The following is a 14,283-nucleotide window of genomic DNA, read 5'->3' as shown; positions in this document are numbered from 1 at the left end:
ATCCTAAGGTCATGAGAGAGGTCGTACCTTCTCTTACTGTCTTATGGTATGGTAAACACATCTATGTCCGTTTAGGTATAAGTGCCTTTTGCTTAGATGAACTGCTGGACTTCCAGGCCAGCAGATTTAGGAAAGTCATTCACAGGGTCACACACACATGGTACTCTTTCTTCACATGTATGCCTGTGTAAGACGTCATATGTTAATGAGACTATGCATATTCATGTAACCACAATAAAGAGCAGCGCTACGGGGGAGCTAACTGAGAGTGACTGGGGTTCGAGCGGCAGGAACAGTCTCAGGCATCTCCCTCGTGCACGAGATTACACAAAGAGTTCAGCCTGGTCTCTCATGCTTTTGCTGTTGTAGTAGAATTGTCTCGTTCCAGCAATAGGTCTGTGCTAGACAAACCTATCACTCCCCTTCACTAAATAACAGGGATTTAGCTAAGAAAGCCTACTTCCCGACCTTCCAGAGGTCTGACTTTATAAGCCTCTTTAATCAATAAATCAAAATGTACAACAAGAATGATAATGCTGTGCTGGAGCAGACAGCTTTCACTTAATGACTCTACTGACTACTGAGGCCAGGGGGAGGATTTGCAGAGTAACACACCTATGCGCATGCGCACTGATGTCGCATAATAACAGTCAACTGTCACAGCAAAGGTGGTCGGATTTAACCCTTTTATTAGATACTCAACTGTCGCCGATGCTGACGAACGGTATCACATGTCAAGGCGTATGGCTGAAAGCAAAGCACCATGCATATGTCGTACGCGGTTTCTCTTCTCTCCCTTGGATATTTAAAAAACGAGATGACATCAGGCATCTGTTTGAGAGTACAGAAAAAAGCTTTGAGAGAGAGAGAGAAAAAGACCTTCTAGGGACTGGGCTTCAAACATATGAGCATACAAGTGCAGCCACACAGACTCTCACAAAGACGCATAAGGACACACACACACAGATACACAGAGAAGAGCTGAATCTCCCATGTGCGCCACTCAGCAGCCTTCTCTTTGGTCCGTCGGTTGGCAGAAAGAGAGGAAGTTAAGGACCTAGAGCGGCACTGGAAGTGGCTTATAATGAGCCAAGTGAAGAGAGAGGACACTGTGCCTACTGTATCCCAGCCATTTGTGACAGGTTAAGGTTGGGGGTCAAACACACACACACACACACACATACACACGCAAAATGCATGCGCACGTGCAGCCATTCAGCCTTTCAGGGAATCAGTCTCGCTCTGTGAGCATGAAAAGAGCCCAGATGTCAGCGCTCTGCACAGGCTGGCGTTTCTGTTGAAAAGTACTCTGTCTTTCCTTTTTTGCTCTGTGGCACTTTCCTTCCTCATCCTGTTTCACTGCTGAGAATGACCTGGCCAGGCAAACCTATACCTAATGTGCATCCCTGTGGATGGGATCACATGTACCCCTGCCTGCGGGACTGTGCTGTGGCAAACTGTAACCAAACATCAGCAAAAGCAATTTCACCTCCCTCTCTGGGCAGCGGCAATAGCAGCAGAGGCTGGGGACATTAGCCTGATGTTTATCTGGCCACACAGCCCACCGCTAGCCACCAGTCCCCTCTCTCCCTCCCTCTCTCTCTCTCTCTCTCTCTCTCTGTCTTTCTTCCTCTCTCACTCGCGGTTTGATGCTGAGATATGATTTGGTGAGAGGAGAGGAGTCGAGCATATCGATTCAGCCTCTGCCGCTGTCTCTCTCGATCACTCCAACTCTCTCCACTTTCTCTCCCCTCTATCTGCTTCTTTTCTCTCTCTCTCTAGCATGCAATCATAATAACCCCTCTCTTAGACGCCCAGGCAATAAACCAGGGCCTCCCTTCTTCCTCCGCACATCTCCCACGGCGAGGACAAAACCAATAAAGGGCCAGCTTAATTACAGCTGCTGAGTGCCGCCGACACCCGGGTACGACACCACGGGGCTGCGGGTGGGCTGAACCGTGGGCGAGCTGTGACGGGATATTAGGGAGCAGGAGGAGGGTGCATAAGAAGTATTGAACGTGTAGCCTTAGTCTGCCTCACATCAAGAGAACACTCTTTAGTGCTCACAAAGATGACAAAGAAAGAGGTGACCATTGACTTGAGGCCAGATGAGAAAAATAATAAAAAGAAAGCGCGATGTTCTCTCCTGCCCAAACTGCCACTGATTAGGCGCTCCTTCAGCCGCCAGTCATCTAACTCCCAGCAGCTACAGAGAAGCACCTCAGTCAGCCTGATTTTGCATCCACAATGCTTTAATGTTAAAAGTGTGGAAATAAAAGGCAGGGTATGGCTAGAAGATAAAACACACACTCAGCTGACTCGCTCTGAATGAAGAAGGGTAAGCGGAGAGAGTGTAAATGTGTACACGGGCATCCAGAACAGAGAAGAGTTAATGCAAGGAATGCTTTGGCTCTAATGGGGAAGTATTAAGAAACTATGGTCCATTTTTGGGGCGTGGTTTTGGTCGAAGAACTCCATCATTCAGATGTACTTTCAGTTCACTTAATACCTGAAGGACCTTTAAATTTTAGCTTTAACCAGACTAGCATGCTTTAACAACAATGCCGGAAGACAGAACTGCAGTTCAATATTGCAGGTGTCTTGCTTTCAAGACCGCCCCTCCCCTAGAATCCAACGCCTTGTTTCGTGTTTTTTCTGGGTCTGCGATCTTTCCCTCTCCTTCTTTTCTCTAGTTCTGTCACATCAACATGAATCTGGGGATCCAGAGCTTCCAGTCCCACAAGCTGCAGTCTGCTATGTCTTGCCTTGTCTACAGCTCTGTCACCATGGTGACTGATGCCTGGGTGTTTCTGCCTCCTCTGGTACGTTCTGTCTGCTCCTTGCCATTTTTTTCACTCCCTGCTTTGTTTCTCCACTGAACTCCACACAACACAGTGCTTATTATCAACATGGGCCGACAAGATGCAAGGGCAACAATAAGTGTAAATTGTGCGTCATTACTTAATCATGTTAGAGATGACTGTATTTTATGTTCTTAGTAGGTTTATTTTTCCAAAATAAAACATCCAGCTAGTTTGATCATCCTGACACAATAAGCTGCGCACCTGTAATATTTTTTTGTTCCATTCGGGAAAGTTGTGCAAAAGTATTTCAATGGGAAACTGCCATGATATTCATTTTATCCGAATCAGAATACTTTATTAATCCCAAAGGAAATTATATTGGTTAGTCTCCATCTATTGCCAAATAACGTGACAAAATGGTAAATGAGTTGCCCACTAAAACAAGTATGGAACATTTACATGTTGGAAATATTGCCGACCGGGTGTCAGTGGCAGCGAACCACACAATTCCCACAGCTGCAACTGTACATTTAAAGCATTTATCTGGTGAAACAACAGGTACTTGTATGAAGTTATAGGAAATGCAGTGTGTTTGCTCACAGGCTTAACTATACTACTATTATTCGTCAAAAAATGCATGTGTTAAAAGTGGGCAGCGATTATTTTCAGCATTTTTTTTTGACAGCAAATTAGTTCAAATATTGCAAGTAGGGCCACAAAAGGAGCAGCAACAGTGAGCTGTCAGATGAGCCTCCTCACTGACATAACTGACTACTTTCACCATGCCCTACAGACTCGACCCATCTGCAGTGACAGACAAGAAAGTCTAAATATTACCTGACTTCAGTTTGTTTTGCTGCTGCCAGAATTCAGTGCTCTGTTACCACTACTGGTGTCACCAAATCAGCAGGACCGAAATCGCTGAGACTGCTGCTCTTGGTTTCAAATTCACTAATCCTTTTTCCACGAGTCTTTTGACAATAAAGATACAAATTGTGGACATCCTTTAGCCAATGTAGAAATCATGTATAATATGTTGATACAGGGAAATCAAATATTGATATTTTATTAAATAAATGAAAATAAATAAATAATAAATAAATGGAAATACTCTGTCAACAAGAGGGCTCGTCTCCTGCACAAAACAACCTGAGATAACGTTAGCTGAGCAAGCATCCAATTAACTGTCCCAACTGAAAAACCATGCGACATATAATAATAAGGTCAAGATGGTATTAGTAATTCCCAACTTGACCTCATTCAATCTTCATGGCAACATTTATGGCAGGTTTTAGTGACAGTGTTTGTATGCTTGACAATCTCATTTTACATCAATAAGAAATAACTGAAGAGAGATAACTTCGTCTTATTGGGTGAAACATATTGACAAAGTTTAACTTTGAGGACATAATTTGTGTTTGAAGGAAAGGTGATAACTTGTGTAATATGTTATTGCAACTCTAATTTTATTGCAAAATGTAAAAATATGTGTTAAAAAAGTGTCAAAACATCGTATCAAGGGGGGTCTAGTCCCACCTCTAGAAACACATCGTCATTCTCATCCCGATAACTTTGATATTGATCGACAGAGACAAAACAGCATCATTTCTAATGATGAAAAATTACACCTTATTGTTATGGCAACCCAACTGTTGGAGGGGACGAGAGCAGAGACCGTGATGGGCGTGGGAGAAATCCAGAGAGTTTCCACATCAGACTAACCTTTAGTGTGATGCTGACGGTGCTGGTAATAAGCTGGTTTGCAACGTGCTGCACGTATAGGCTAGAAAATCCACAGCTGCAAATACACCGTCACTGCAGGAGGACAATATACGTGAATGTGGCATGATGTAAACAGCTGTGAGTAAGAGGATGACTCACTGAACTCACACCCCAGATTGTGCGGCACAATCGGAATCATCGAGCAGCAGCCACGTCGATTTCATTTAACATGCTGGATTTGATGCATGGAGATGATTTCATTACATTGCATCTGTGCCGAAAATCAAACGCTCCTGTATACATATCCCACTTATTCTGCATCACACACTTCACAACAGGGGAAAGACTACAAAAACAATCTGGGGAAAGACTACAAAAGCTGCACTGTAAAAAAAAAAAAAAAGAACTCAGTAACATGCCTTCTAATGCTACAAACAAAAGTCCAGCAGACACAATCTGGTCTGAGGTATTCTGGAGAAGAGAAGCACAAAGAGATGCAACACTGGATAGGTTATAAGTGGAAAGCGTGTGTATTAGAGGCGGCAGCGGGGAGGGAGTATGGTTGCAGTTTAAATGTAGTGACCACTCAATTCCAAACCATTCAAGCCTTCTAAGAACAGATCTCACACACCCCATTAGAACCTCTGCTGACGCACACATGCATAATACATGGAAGCTGGATCTAAAAGCATACAGCCCATTAGGAGGCCGAGCCTGTGAAAAGAGTAACAGATGGAGAGGGAGAGAGACTCAAACGGCTGCGATCGAACGGATTGCTAAGCTGGATATCTGCTGATAACAGCACACACTGCTGGTTTAAGGAGTTGTGTTGTTATTATGAGCTTGACCACACTGTGTACAGACAAATTAGCGAACAAAGAGGATGACACCGGCTGTGCTGTCCTGAAAAAGTAACTACGATTAAGAGTCTGTCATGACAGCTTCTTGCCATTGAGAAATACCAGCTGCAAATGTGATCGTTTATCATTAAAAAGACAGCCTGTTTTGGACTGCTTTCGACCACCACCATCCTCAAACTGAAAGGTTTTGCTGAGAAGAAAACAACAACAACAACAAAAAGCTTGCAATGGAAAATAAGTTCAATTTAATCAGTAAGATGTAATGCTTGCTGGATCACAGTTTTCAGGCATAGATACCCACCCCCCACCCCCTGTTCCGCCCTTCCGGTGGCTGAGTGTTCTGGCCATGTAATGTGAGGTGGCAGAGAGCCCGGCAAAGCTGTAAATTATTTCTGACGGTAGGGGTGGGGGGACAACAGGGGGAAAGACTCGCAAGTCCCAAGAGACAGACTGTGGATGGTGTGGCGATACGGGGACCTGCGTCTATAGCAAGAAAGAAAAGTAGCCTGTCGGTCCCCCAAGCCTCGACCCTAAAGCTGGAAGTTTACGGCCCTTCTGCAGACTGCATAATGTGTCCAACAGCCATGCCTGGCCAGATGACCAGAGGCCTGTCCGTAGGGTACAGGGCATTTAGCAGACTAATCGTAATATGCTTCGGTGCATCTCTCTCTCTCTTTCTCGTTCTCTTTACACACACACTACGCTCCTTTCTATCTAGCAGCAAATGTAAAATTACAGCAACGCCTGTATGTTGCAGTGACGCTGTACTGGAAAGGTTTTTAAAGCACAGCAAATGTAAGTAATTATTGCTCTGTTAGTCTAAGCATAGATTATTAATTCATCTGCAAAATGCACATGATGTCCATTCTTGCTGCCATTTTGCTGTCAAGTAACTGACACCTTAAAAAAAAAACTTGCCTCCCCCTATACACCTTCAAAAGAACATATAGTGGGCGTGTAGGGGAATTGAGTAGGGGGTGGGGGGGAGTCCCCACTCATCCCCATCACTGGACTCCTAAGATGTACATTAACCCCTCATGATCGTTGCCTCCCTCATGTTCTCCTCTCAGGCAGCAGCAGCAGCAGCAGGGCAAAGACATGCTGCAGCAGCCGTGCGCTGGGCCATAAAGGCGCACGCGCGTATATACATTTACGGTAACCCCCGATGTGGTCACAGTGTGCCTATAAAACTACCAACGTCCAACCGTGCAAGCTTGCGCGCGTGCACGCGCACTGAGCAAAGAGCGGCAGGGACGTTGATCGGCCCCCATCATCCCAGCCAGGAAATATCTGCAGCAGCACTATACTGTAGGCTGTTATTACGCAGGCAGGCTACCGATCAATACATGCACCCCCCCCCCCCCCCCCCCCCCCCCCCAAAAAAAAAAAAAAAAAAAAACTCGCCTGACATACCAACGGGGAAGCCCTCCCTCATAAATCTGGGCATTTCTTTTACAAAGGAATCACTCACCCGATGTTGCTCAGCGCCTGCTCGAACAGCTCCGTCTGCAAGATGTTCTGAGGTGCCGTGAAAGCCCCGTTGAAATGTGATAAAACCGAGCTACAGAACTGACGCAATGTCTCAAACTGCATTTTCCCCCCACCTCGGTTTTCTTTTTATCCTCAGTAAGTGCTCAGCCTTTTCCCTTTTCCCACCATTACATCCCAAAGCCTGCGCTCTCTCCGGACGCCCCCCTTCTAAACATACACCTTGTCAGTTTTTTTCCTTATTATTATTAGTAGTAGTGGTAGTATTAATGTTATCTCCCGGGGGCGCATTAAACGCAAATAAGACGCCGATCAAGTTCCATATTCCTCCTTGCGCTGCTGGTAAAAAAGTGTCCTTAAACGAGACGCATACCGGGTGGGCTCCTTCCGTCATAATGCTTCGGACTTGCAGCGAGAAAAGGGAGGCAGTGCCGGTGCCGGTAACAAGCCTTTTCTTCTTCTCGCGGCAGCGGCAAAAATCTCTTCTCCGTGTGCGGGGAGAGGTGAAGGAGCGTCCGGAGGAAAGAAAAAGCGAAGAACCATCCTACACTGCACCTGGCGGCGGCGGTAGCATCCCCGTACCGGCGCATCAGCTGCTGCCTCACATTCAACTCATATTTCCCGTTGCCCATGAAGAGTACACACTTGCCCTGACACGCGCACAGACACGTACGCACGCGCTACCGATACAGTCGCGCGAACTCTTTCGCCATATCTCTCCATTCTGTCTCGCGCACTCTTCGGGACGCGCACAGCGGCAGATAACCGTCAGAATCACGCACGAGGGGGGTGGAAGGGGGCGTGCTAGCGTCACGGCTTTTTGTCTTTCCGACATTCCACATCCGGCTTTGGAATATCAGCGCTACATCAATCAGCAATAAAGTTACTGTGAGGACAAAGCACACAACTAATGAGGGCTTTCCCGAGAGCCTGCTTGTTTATTTATTTATTTAATGCGTTTCATTTCGTCCAGACAGCCAACTGTAAACACTTGAAATTAGCCAAAAAGAACCCAGTTAATTCCAGGCCCTTCTTTAAAGCTGATGCATTTAATGTGGTTACATATTTTCACAAGTCTTCGTGTTTTTCAGAAATCTGTTTGTTTGTACGGGTTTTTTTGTTGTATTTTTTTTTTAAATTCAGTTTACTTTCCAGAGTTGGAAGAAGTTTAATTTAAGTTAGTTTCAGTCGTAGTTATTATTATTAATAATAATAATAGTAATAATAATAACCATTATCATTATTATTATTTGGTTTTAATGTTCGTAATATTCCAAGTTCACTAAGTCGTTTCAGTTGGCTTAATTGTTTTTTCACATGTCTACTTTTTATTTTTATTTTAGGTTAATAAACCGTTTTTGTTTGGGGTTTTTTTTTTTACATCTACTTGTGGTTGTTAGTTTAGTTTTAGTAAACTATTATAACCTTACTGAAAGATAAAATATAAATCTGCTATATTTAAAGCAGCGCTTCAGCTGTTAATCAACACAATAAAGTGGCCCTTGTTTAAGCATGAGGCAGTTAATGTATTTATGTAGAATGGTGTTGGCACTGTGATCATGTTAGGATAATAAAGTCCGGAATAAAACAAACATGCAGATGCTATAGTTACCCACATCTATCTAAACTCAAACATATATGAAGTACTATAAATACTAGACTATGAAAATATTAAGCTTAGAGGGATTGCAAATGTTTGTATTATTCCACTGTTCCATGCAAGGGACCAGGTGAGTCAGCATCAAAAACACTCAGTCCTCTTTAGGTTTACCTAAACCCAAAGCCTCATTCGATTATATAAATAAAATTGAACTGAAATGAACTGCTGGGCTCAAAACAAACCCTCTCCTACTTAATACAAATCTAAAAGAAAACATTATATGTTCAAATGAAACTGATGACTAAAACAACAAAAACTATTAACCCTGAACTATCTGTGTCAGCTGTTCTACCATATTATCATTTCACTGCAGAGCTGATCGAGGCCAATGCGGCACGTGCATAAAATAGGACTAGTACTGGTACACAACTTTAAACTGGGACAGACTAGGTTTGACTAAACAATTGTCTCAAGCTTACTATGTAACACACTGGGTTTTGCTGGTTGTTACAGGATGCTCGAGCTAGGTTTATTGTGCTCCTTCCTCTTCTCACATTTTTTTGGCAGGGTGAATGTGCCCGCTGCTGGGTTAAATGTGTTGAAAATGCAGAATCTGAAGAAATTCTCTCAGGGAGTACATTCCAGTCCCTGTTTAGGTATGGCGGTTTCATCAGCATCACCCAACACTGCAGCTGTCCTGGCATATTTGTGCGTTCATTCAAATGACACCTTCGAGACCAAGACAAATTGGAAGCCCTCCCAAGTTATTTCTCCTTATAAATAGACCTCCAGCTTTTCCCCCTCCTTTTTTAGCACAACAGATCCAGGAGTTAATTTAAACATTCTTTAAGATTAATGAAAGTGGGTTTCGGTGCTTATGCGGAGGGAGTTCTATTTATACACTCTGTGCTATCCATCATCAGCATTATCCCATGAATTTTCAGACAGCCAGTTTCCTGTTTTGTCACTGCAAATGTAGGCAATGTCAATGCGAGAATTACTCCCTGGTACCATCTCCACCTCTCAAAGCTATGCAATCATTCACGATATAATGGCAAAATCCTCGGCCGGAAACAAAAAGTGATTGAGTGACTGACTGTTTGGAGCAGTCTGAGCAACTCCTGCATTACTTTGCACTGTAAAGCACTGCAGCTTTAATTACAATTTGCAGTTGATTCTCTGCTCTTTTTCTTTTTAAATCATTGGACAGTCTAAGGGAGATTCAACAAGAACACTGTGGCCATCCTTATCTTCCAACTGCATCCAAGCCATCAGGACTGTAGGAAAAAGTCTGATCCCCTGACTAAAGTCTGCTACATTATGTTTGCATGTGTTTCCACAACTACAAGAAGGACATATCCTCTATATAACTACCAAAATACAGCTGACCTGCTGTATAAAACTGTAACCTTGTGTGTTATACATCACTGAATGTGTAACAATGGGTATATCTGATGGAAGATGGGAGAATAACATCATGCCATCACTGTAACAGACTGATGAAGTGGCAGTGTTACGTATCCCATGTCTGAAAAGGCTTCATGTGTCACTCTGCTTGCTCATTGTGTTCTTGTCTATATTTCTGTAGGGTTTGTACCTTACAGTATAAAGTTCCCTGAGATGCACACGGCTATGAATCGGTCCTGTATATAAATATGTAAACTGAACCGATTCAAATTAAACCATAGCACAGTGGCCTCATTACACAGTGAAAGCTCTAACAGGACACTCGTGTATTTCCAACTGACTTGCAGGGCAGATGTGTTAAATGGACTTCACGTATGAAATTTTTAGTGGATTCTGAGGACTGTGTTTTGAGACATGTTGTAACCAGAGTTGTGCAGGTTGTTTTGTCCCTGTGCTACACAGGTCAGCGTAACTGTACTTTGCTGGCATGTAACACAGATGCACATAAATTACTCTGGGCTAACTCTGTATAACTCTCCAATTAGATCCAGGCTATCCACTGAGTGTGCTCTCCACAACATGGCTAAGTATACAGCCTGCATTTCCCATCTTTCCTATAAAGAAGCATGGAGAGGAAGAACAGACAGAGAGAGACAAGGGGGCAACTGTTAGTCTGTGAGCTATAAGGTTGCTGTGGCACACCAAGGGTTGTGGAAAACAAAGCCTTACGCTGAACAAATGCTGAGTTACCTTACATCTGAGAAGGAGCAAAGACGGACACGAGAGGGTTTTTTTGTTGTTGTTTTATTTCAAGGGCTCTGCTGAGAAATTCCAGAGAGTGTACAGATCCTGACTATAAGCGTCCATCCAACCTTTAGAAGAATAAAGAGCAAGGAGCCCCCATGTGGACATCAAAGTAACTACTTTACTTGACACCAGCATCAAGAAAAAGGCAACCGGATATGGGATTCACAAACACAGCGTGTCAGTGTTGTCAGCATGTGAGAGTGTTGCACTCAGAGGGAGCGCTTAGTGCATATGACAAAAGAAACACAGTGTTCTGCATTGTAATTAGCCCACTCTTGCTTTTCGAATAAAAACAAACAAACAAAAAAACCCATCCTATTAATACTTTATTTACTGCAGTGGCCGAGCTGGCCTACAAACAGGACTAATTACTAAATAGGACCGCTGCAGTGAAAAAGTGCGCTTTTGTCTCAAAAACAGAGATAGTACTAATCACTTCACACACACCTCACCTGCCTGTTTCCCATTGCAGCTGAATCAGAGTTTCAACCATCTGTGATCATGTGTGCCACTGTGGTGTATGTGTGTGCATGCATGCATGTGTGTGTAATGAAGAAAGAATGAGTGGGTGGATGACTGTAGTAGAATAGCTGAGTTAGTGCCAGTTAGATACAGTATATGTCTCCCTGTGTCGTTTATAGGTCTCATGGGCTCCATGTAGAAGAAGCTTATATGGATTCTTATGGCAGGCTTGCATGTCTGTTCCTTCTACAGCAACACAGAGCAGCGGTAATATTAAAAGGCTTTCTGCTGTTAGATGAACCACCTTTATGAAGCTCTTGTCTGTAACTTACACCGTGCATGCAGCGCATGCTTGCTTGTTTGTTGTTGTTTTTCACAAACAGAAGTGAGGTGTGCATGTGTGGGGCTCGTGTACCTTAGCCCTGAACCGTTGTCAAGGGACGCCTGTCTGGGCAGGAGCCCGCCGTGAGGTCTGTTTCTGTCTGACGCTGGTGTCAAGTCTCCTGAGGCTCCCTGGTAGGGGTATAGGGACGGGTCCTGCAGTTTGGCCTTCTTCCCCTGTGGCCCACCCTCAAACACACCCCGCGCTTGATCAGGCCCCGAGCCGTAGAACCATGCCCCCGATTTGGTGAGGATTTCTTGTTGTTTTCGGCACAAGTTGCATACCCACATAACCTGCAGGCAAGAGAAGGGGAACAGTTAGTTCAACTGAAGAGGCGGTGGCAGCCTTATAAAACCTAAGATGAGCTGCAATGGAGTAATTTGTGTATTTGTTATCTAAAGCTGTAACATGACTATGAGGCATATTGTTGTTGCTGGGTGAACAAAAAAAACCAAAAAGATCTCTCAAGGTGTTTGACAATCAGGAATCAGGAAGAGAACTTTTATGAAAGTGAGTAAAATGAGTGTTTTCACCCCTGCAGCGACAATATTCATAAACACTACTCACAATTCATGGTGATGAGGTGAATGATGAAATATTAGACACATGCAGCAGCCTTTTAAATCAGTGAAAGGTAAAGTGACATGAGTGCAGATTTTTTTTTTATTGCTGCTCTACATTTTGAGCCTGTGCGTCCATCCTCTACAGTAGTTTTAGTGCAAATACAGCCGACTAACAGCAGAGGCTACATCATAGTGAATGTTACGCATATTTTGCTAATATATTTTAAAGGGAATGGCAATAATTTTTTTCTGTGTTGTGTCATCCTGGGTAAATAAAATGTTTATTTATTGGTATAGCTGGATTGTCAGTGGACAGTAATATCACTCGGGTGACCACACCTCTCTCATTGAGTAAAATTTGAGAAGAGTAAGACCTTACTAAATGACTGGCAGGCCAGACAGCCAGTTGGGGGTGGCAAAGAGCCACTGCAGCACCCCACCCCCGACCCACACCACACATCGTGCTTTTACAGTCCCAGTGCTGAGTCAGTGCATTACCGTTATTAGTATAAGCGGGTGCTGAATTGACCGAAATGTTATGTCTACATTAACTGAACTTGTTTAAACTGCGCCCGCCTGTACGGCAACTGTCAGAACAGGTTCAAAGGCTTGATCTGTACCACAGCTCCAAACTGCTTATCTCAGCCGCTGGTTCGAAACGAAATACAGAGAGACGCAGAGTTGGGTCTCTCCACCTCCGTGGCAGAGACCTAACAAATTATTATAGTTGGTAACAACCCAAAACATCCTATGCAACCTTTGCACTAACACACAGACCAAGAAAGTTTTTCTGGGTGGGACAGAGAGAAAACAAAAGCTGTCATCAAGTTACACAGTCAATCATTCAGTTTTATAAATTGTCACACTGTTATATCATAACACCCTGGGTGCAGTTGAACAGTAAAGAAAAAGCCTCGTATAAGACCTCCTGTGTCTTATCCTAAGCAATATATGAAATTCCCCTCTCGCCCATCCGGGCGGTCTTTATCCTTCGAGCTCGGGTCCTCTACAAGAGGCCTGGGAGCTTGAGGGCCCTAGGACTGCGCTCTTCTGTACAGAGATCTCCGATGTTGTTCCTGGGATCTGCTGGAGCCACTCGCCTAGCTTGGGGGTCACTGCATCGTGCGCTCTGATTACCACTGGGACCATTGTTACCTTCACGCTCCACATCTTCTCGAGTTCTTCTCTGAGCCCTTGGTATTTCTCCAGCTTCTCGTGTTCCTTCTTCCAGATGTTGCTGTCATTTGGTATCACTACATCTATCACTACGGCTGTCTTCCTCTGCCTGTCTACCACTACTATGTCCGGTTGGTTAGCCATCACCATTTTGTCCGTCTGTATCTGGAAGTCCGACAGGATCTTAGCTCAGTCATTCTCCACCACCCTAGGGGGCATCTCCCATTTTGACTTCGGGACTTCCAGGCCTTGTCGGCACAGATGTTTCTGTATACTCTGCCGACCACTTGGTTATGCTGTTCCATGTATGCCCTGCCTGCTAGCATCTTGCACCCTGCTGTTATGTGCAGGATTGTCTCAGGGGCATCTTTACACAGCCTGCACCTGAGGTCTTGCCTGGTGTGATAGACCCCAGAACTATTGATCTTGTGCTTAGAGCTTGTTCCTGTGCTGCCATGATTATGTCCATAGTAATGCATTCACATCATCTAGTAGACCTTCAGAGGATACTTCACGTAATCTTGATAACCGGCTATGGAGGGATTATGTTTCAAGGTCAGTTCCTTCTTCCATTGCATATATATGTATAGAGAGAGAGAGATGCTACACGACTGAAACACACAAGAAACACCTCACAAAAAAAGAGAACATCAGCCTTTTTTTTAAACACAGGTTAATGTCACAATAATGAAGGATCTGCATTATATTTCATAGGTCAAAGGAAGCTCAGCATCTACACATCTACACAGTATGTACTGGTCTATGTTCTAGTGACACACGAGGTATTTATGACCTCCTATCAGTGTTACAGATGACTTAGAACTCTGGTCACACACAATGGAAGCAGCGAGGCTACACACTGTGCTTTATGTGTCCCAGAGGACAGGAGCCAATCAGACCACAACTTCCTTTATTTATCCAGTGCCACTGTGAGAGCTCTGCAGCAAACCAGGGGTCACTGTAGAAGACCCAGCTGTCACCTTACTCCTAATCAACGCCACATTACCTCCTG

At 44.1% G+C, this 14,283-nt stretch overlaps 1 protein-coding gene across 5 annotated transcripts in view; it reads right to left on the bottom strand.

Moving 5' to 3' along the window:
* The window catches only part of rims2a (regulating synaptic membrane exocytosis 2a), a 155,580-nt gene that overhangs the window by 100,862 nt on the left and 40,435 nt on the right, over positions 1 to 14,283 (bottom strand). For 3 of the 5 annotated variants that reach the window (XM_085422585.1, XM_085422580.1, XM_085422581.1), the window contains one exon: positions 11,566 to 11,825. In XM_085422585.1, the coding sequence (XP_085278711.1) occupies positions 11,566 to 11,825 (260 nt within the window). Of the gene's footprint in view, positions 1 to 6,857; positions 7,647 to 11,565; positions 11,826 to 14,283 lie in introns of those variants that run through there. The other 2 variants (XM_085422582.1, XM_085422583.1) reach the window with 2 other exon arrangements.

This window comes from Rhamphochromis longiceps, linkage group LG11 (assembly GCF_057381845.1).
Source record: "Rhamphochromis longiceps isolate RC_006_pf linkage group LG11, R_longiceps_female_GT1.1, whole genome shotgun sequence".
NCBI lineage: Eukaryota > Metazoa > Chordata > Actinopteri > Cichliformes > Cichlidae > Rhamphochromis > Rhamphochromis longiceps.
The sequence above is the reverse complement of the archived record's forward strand: the minus strand, read 5'-3'. Positions and strand labels throughout refer to the sequence as shown.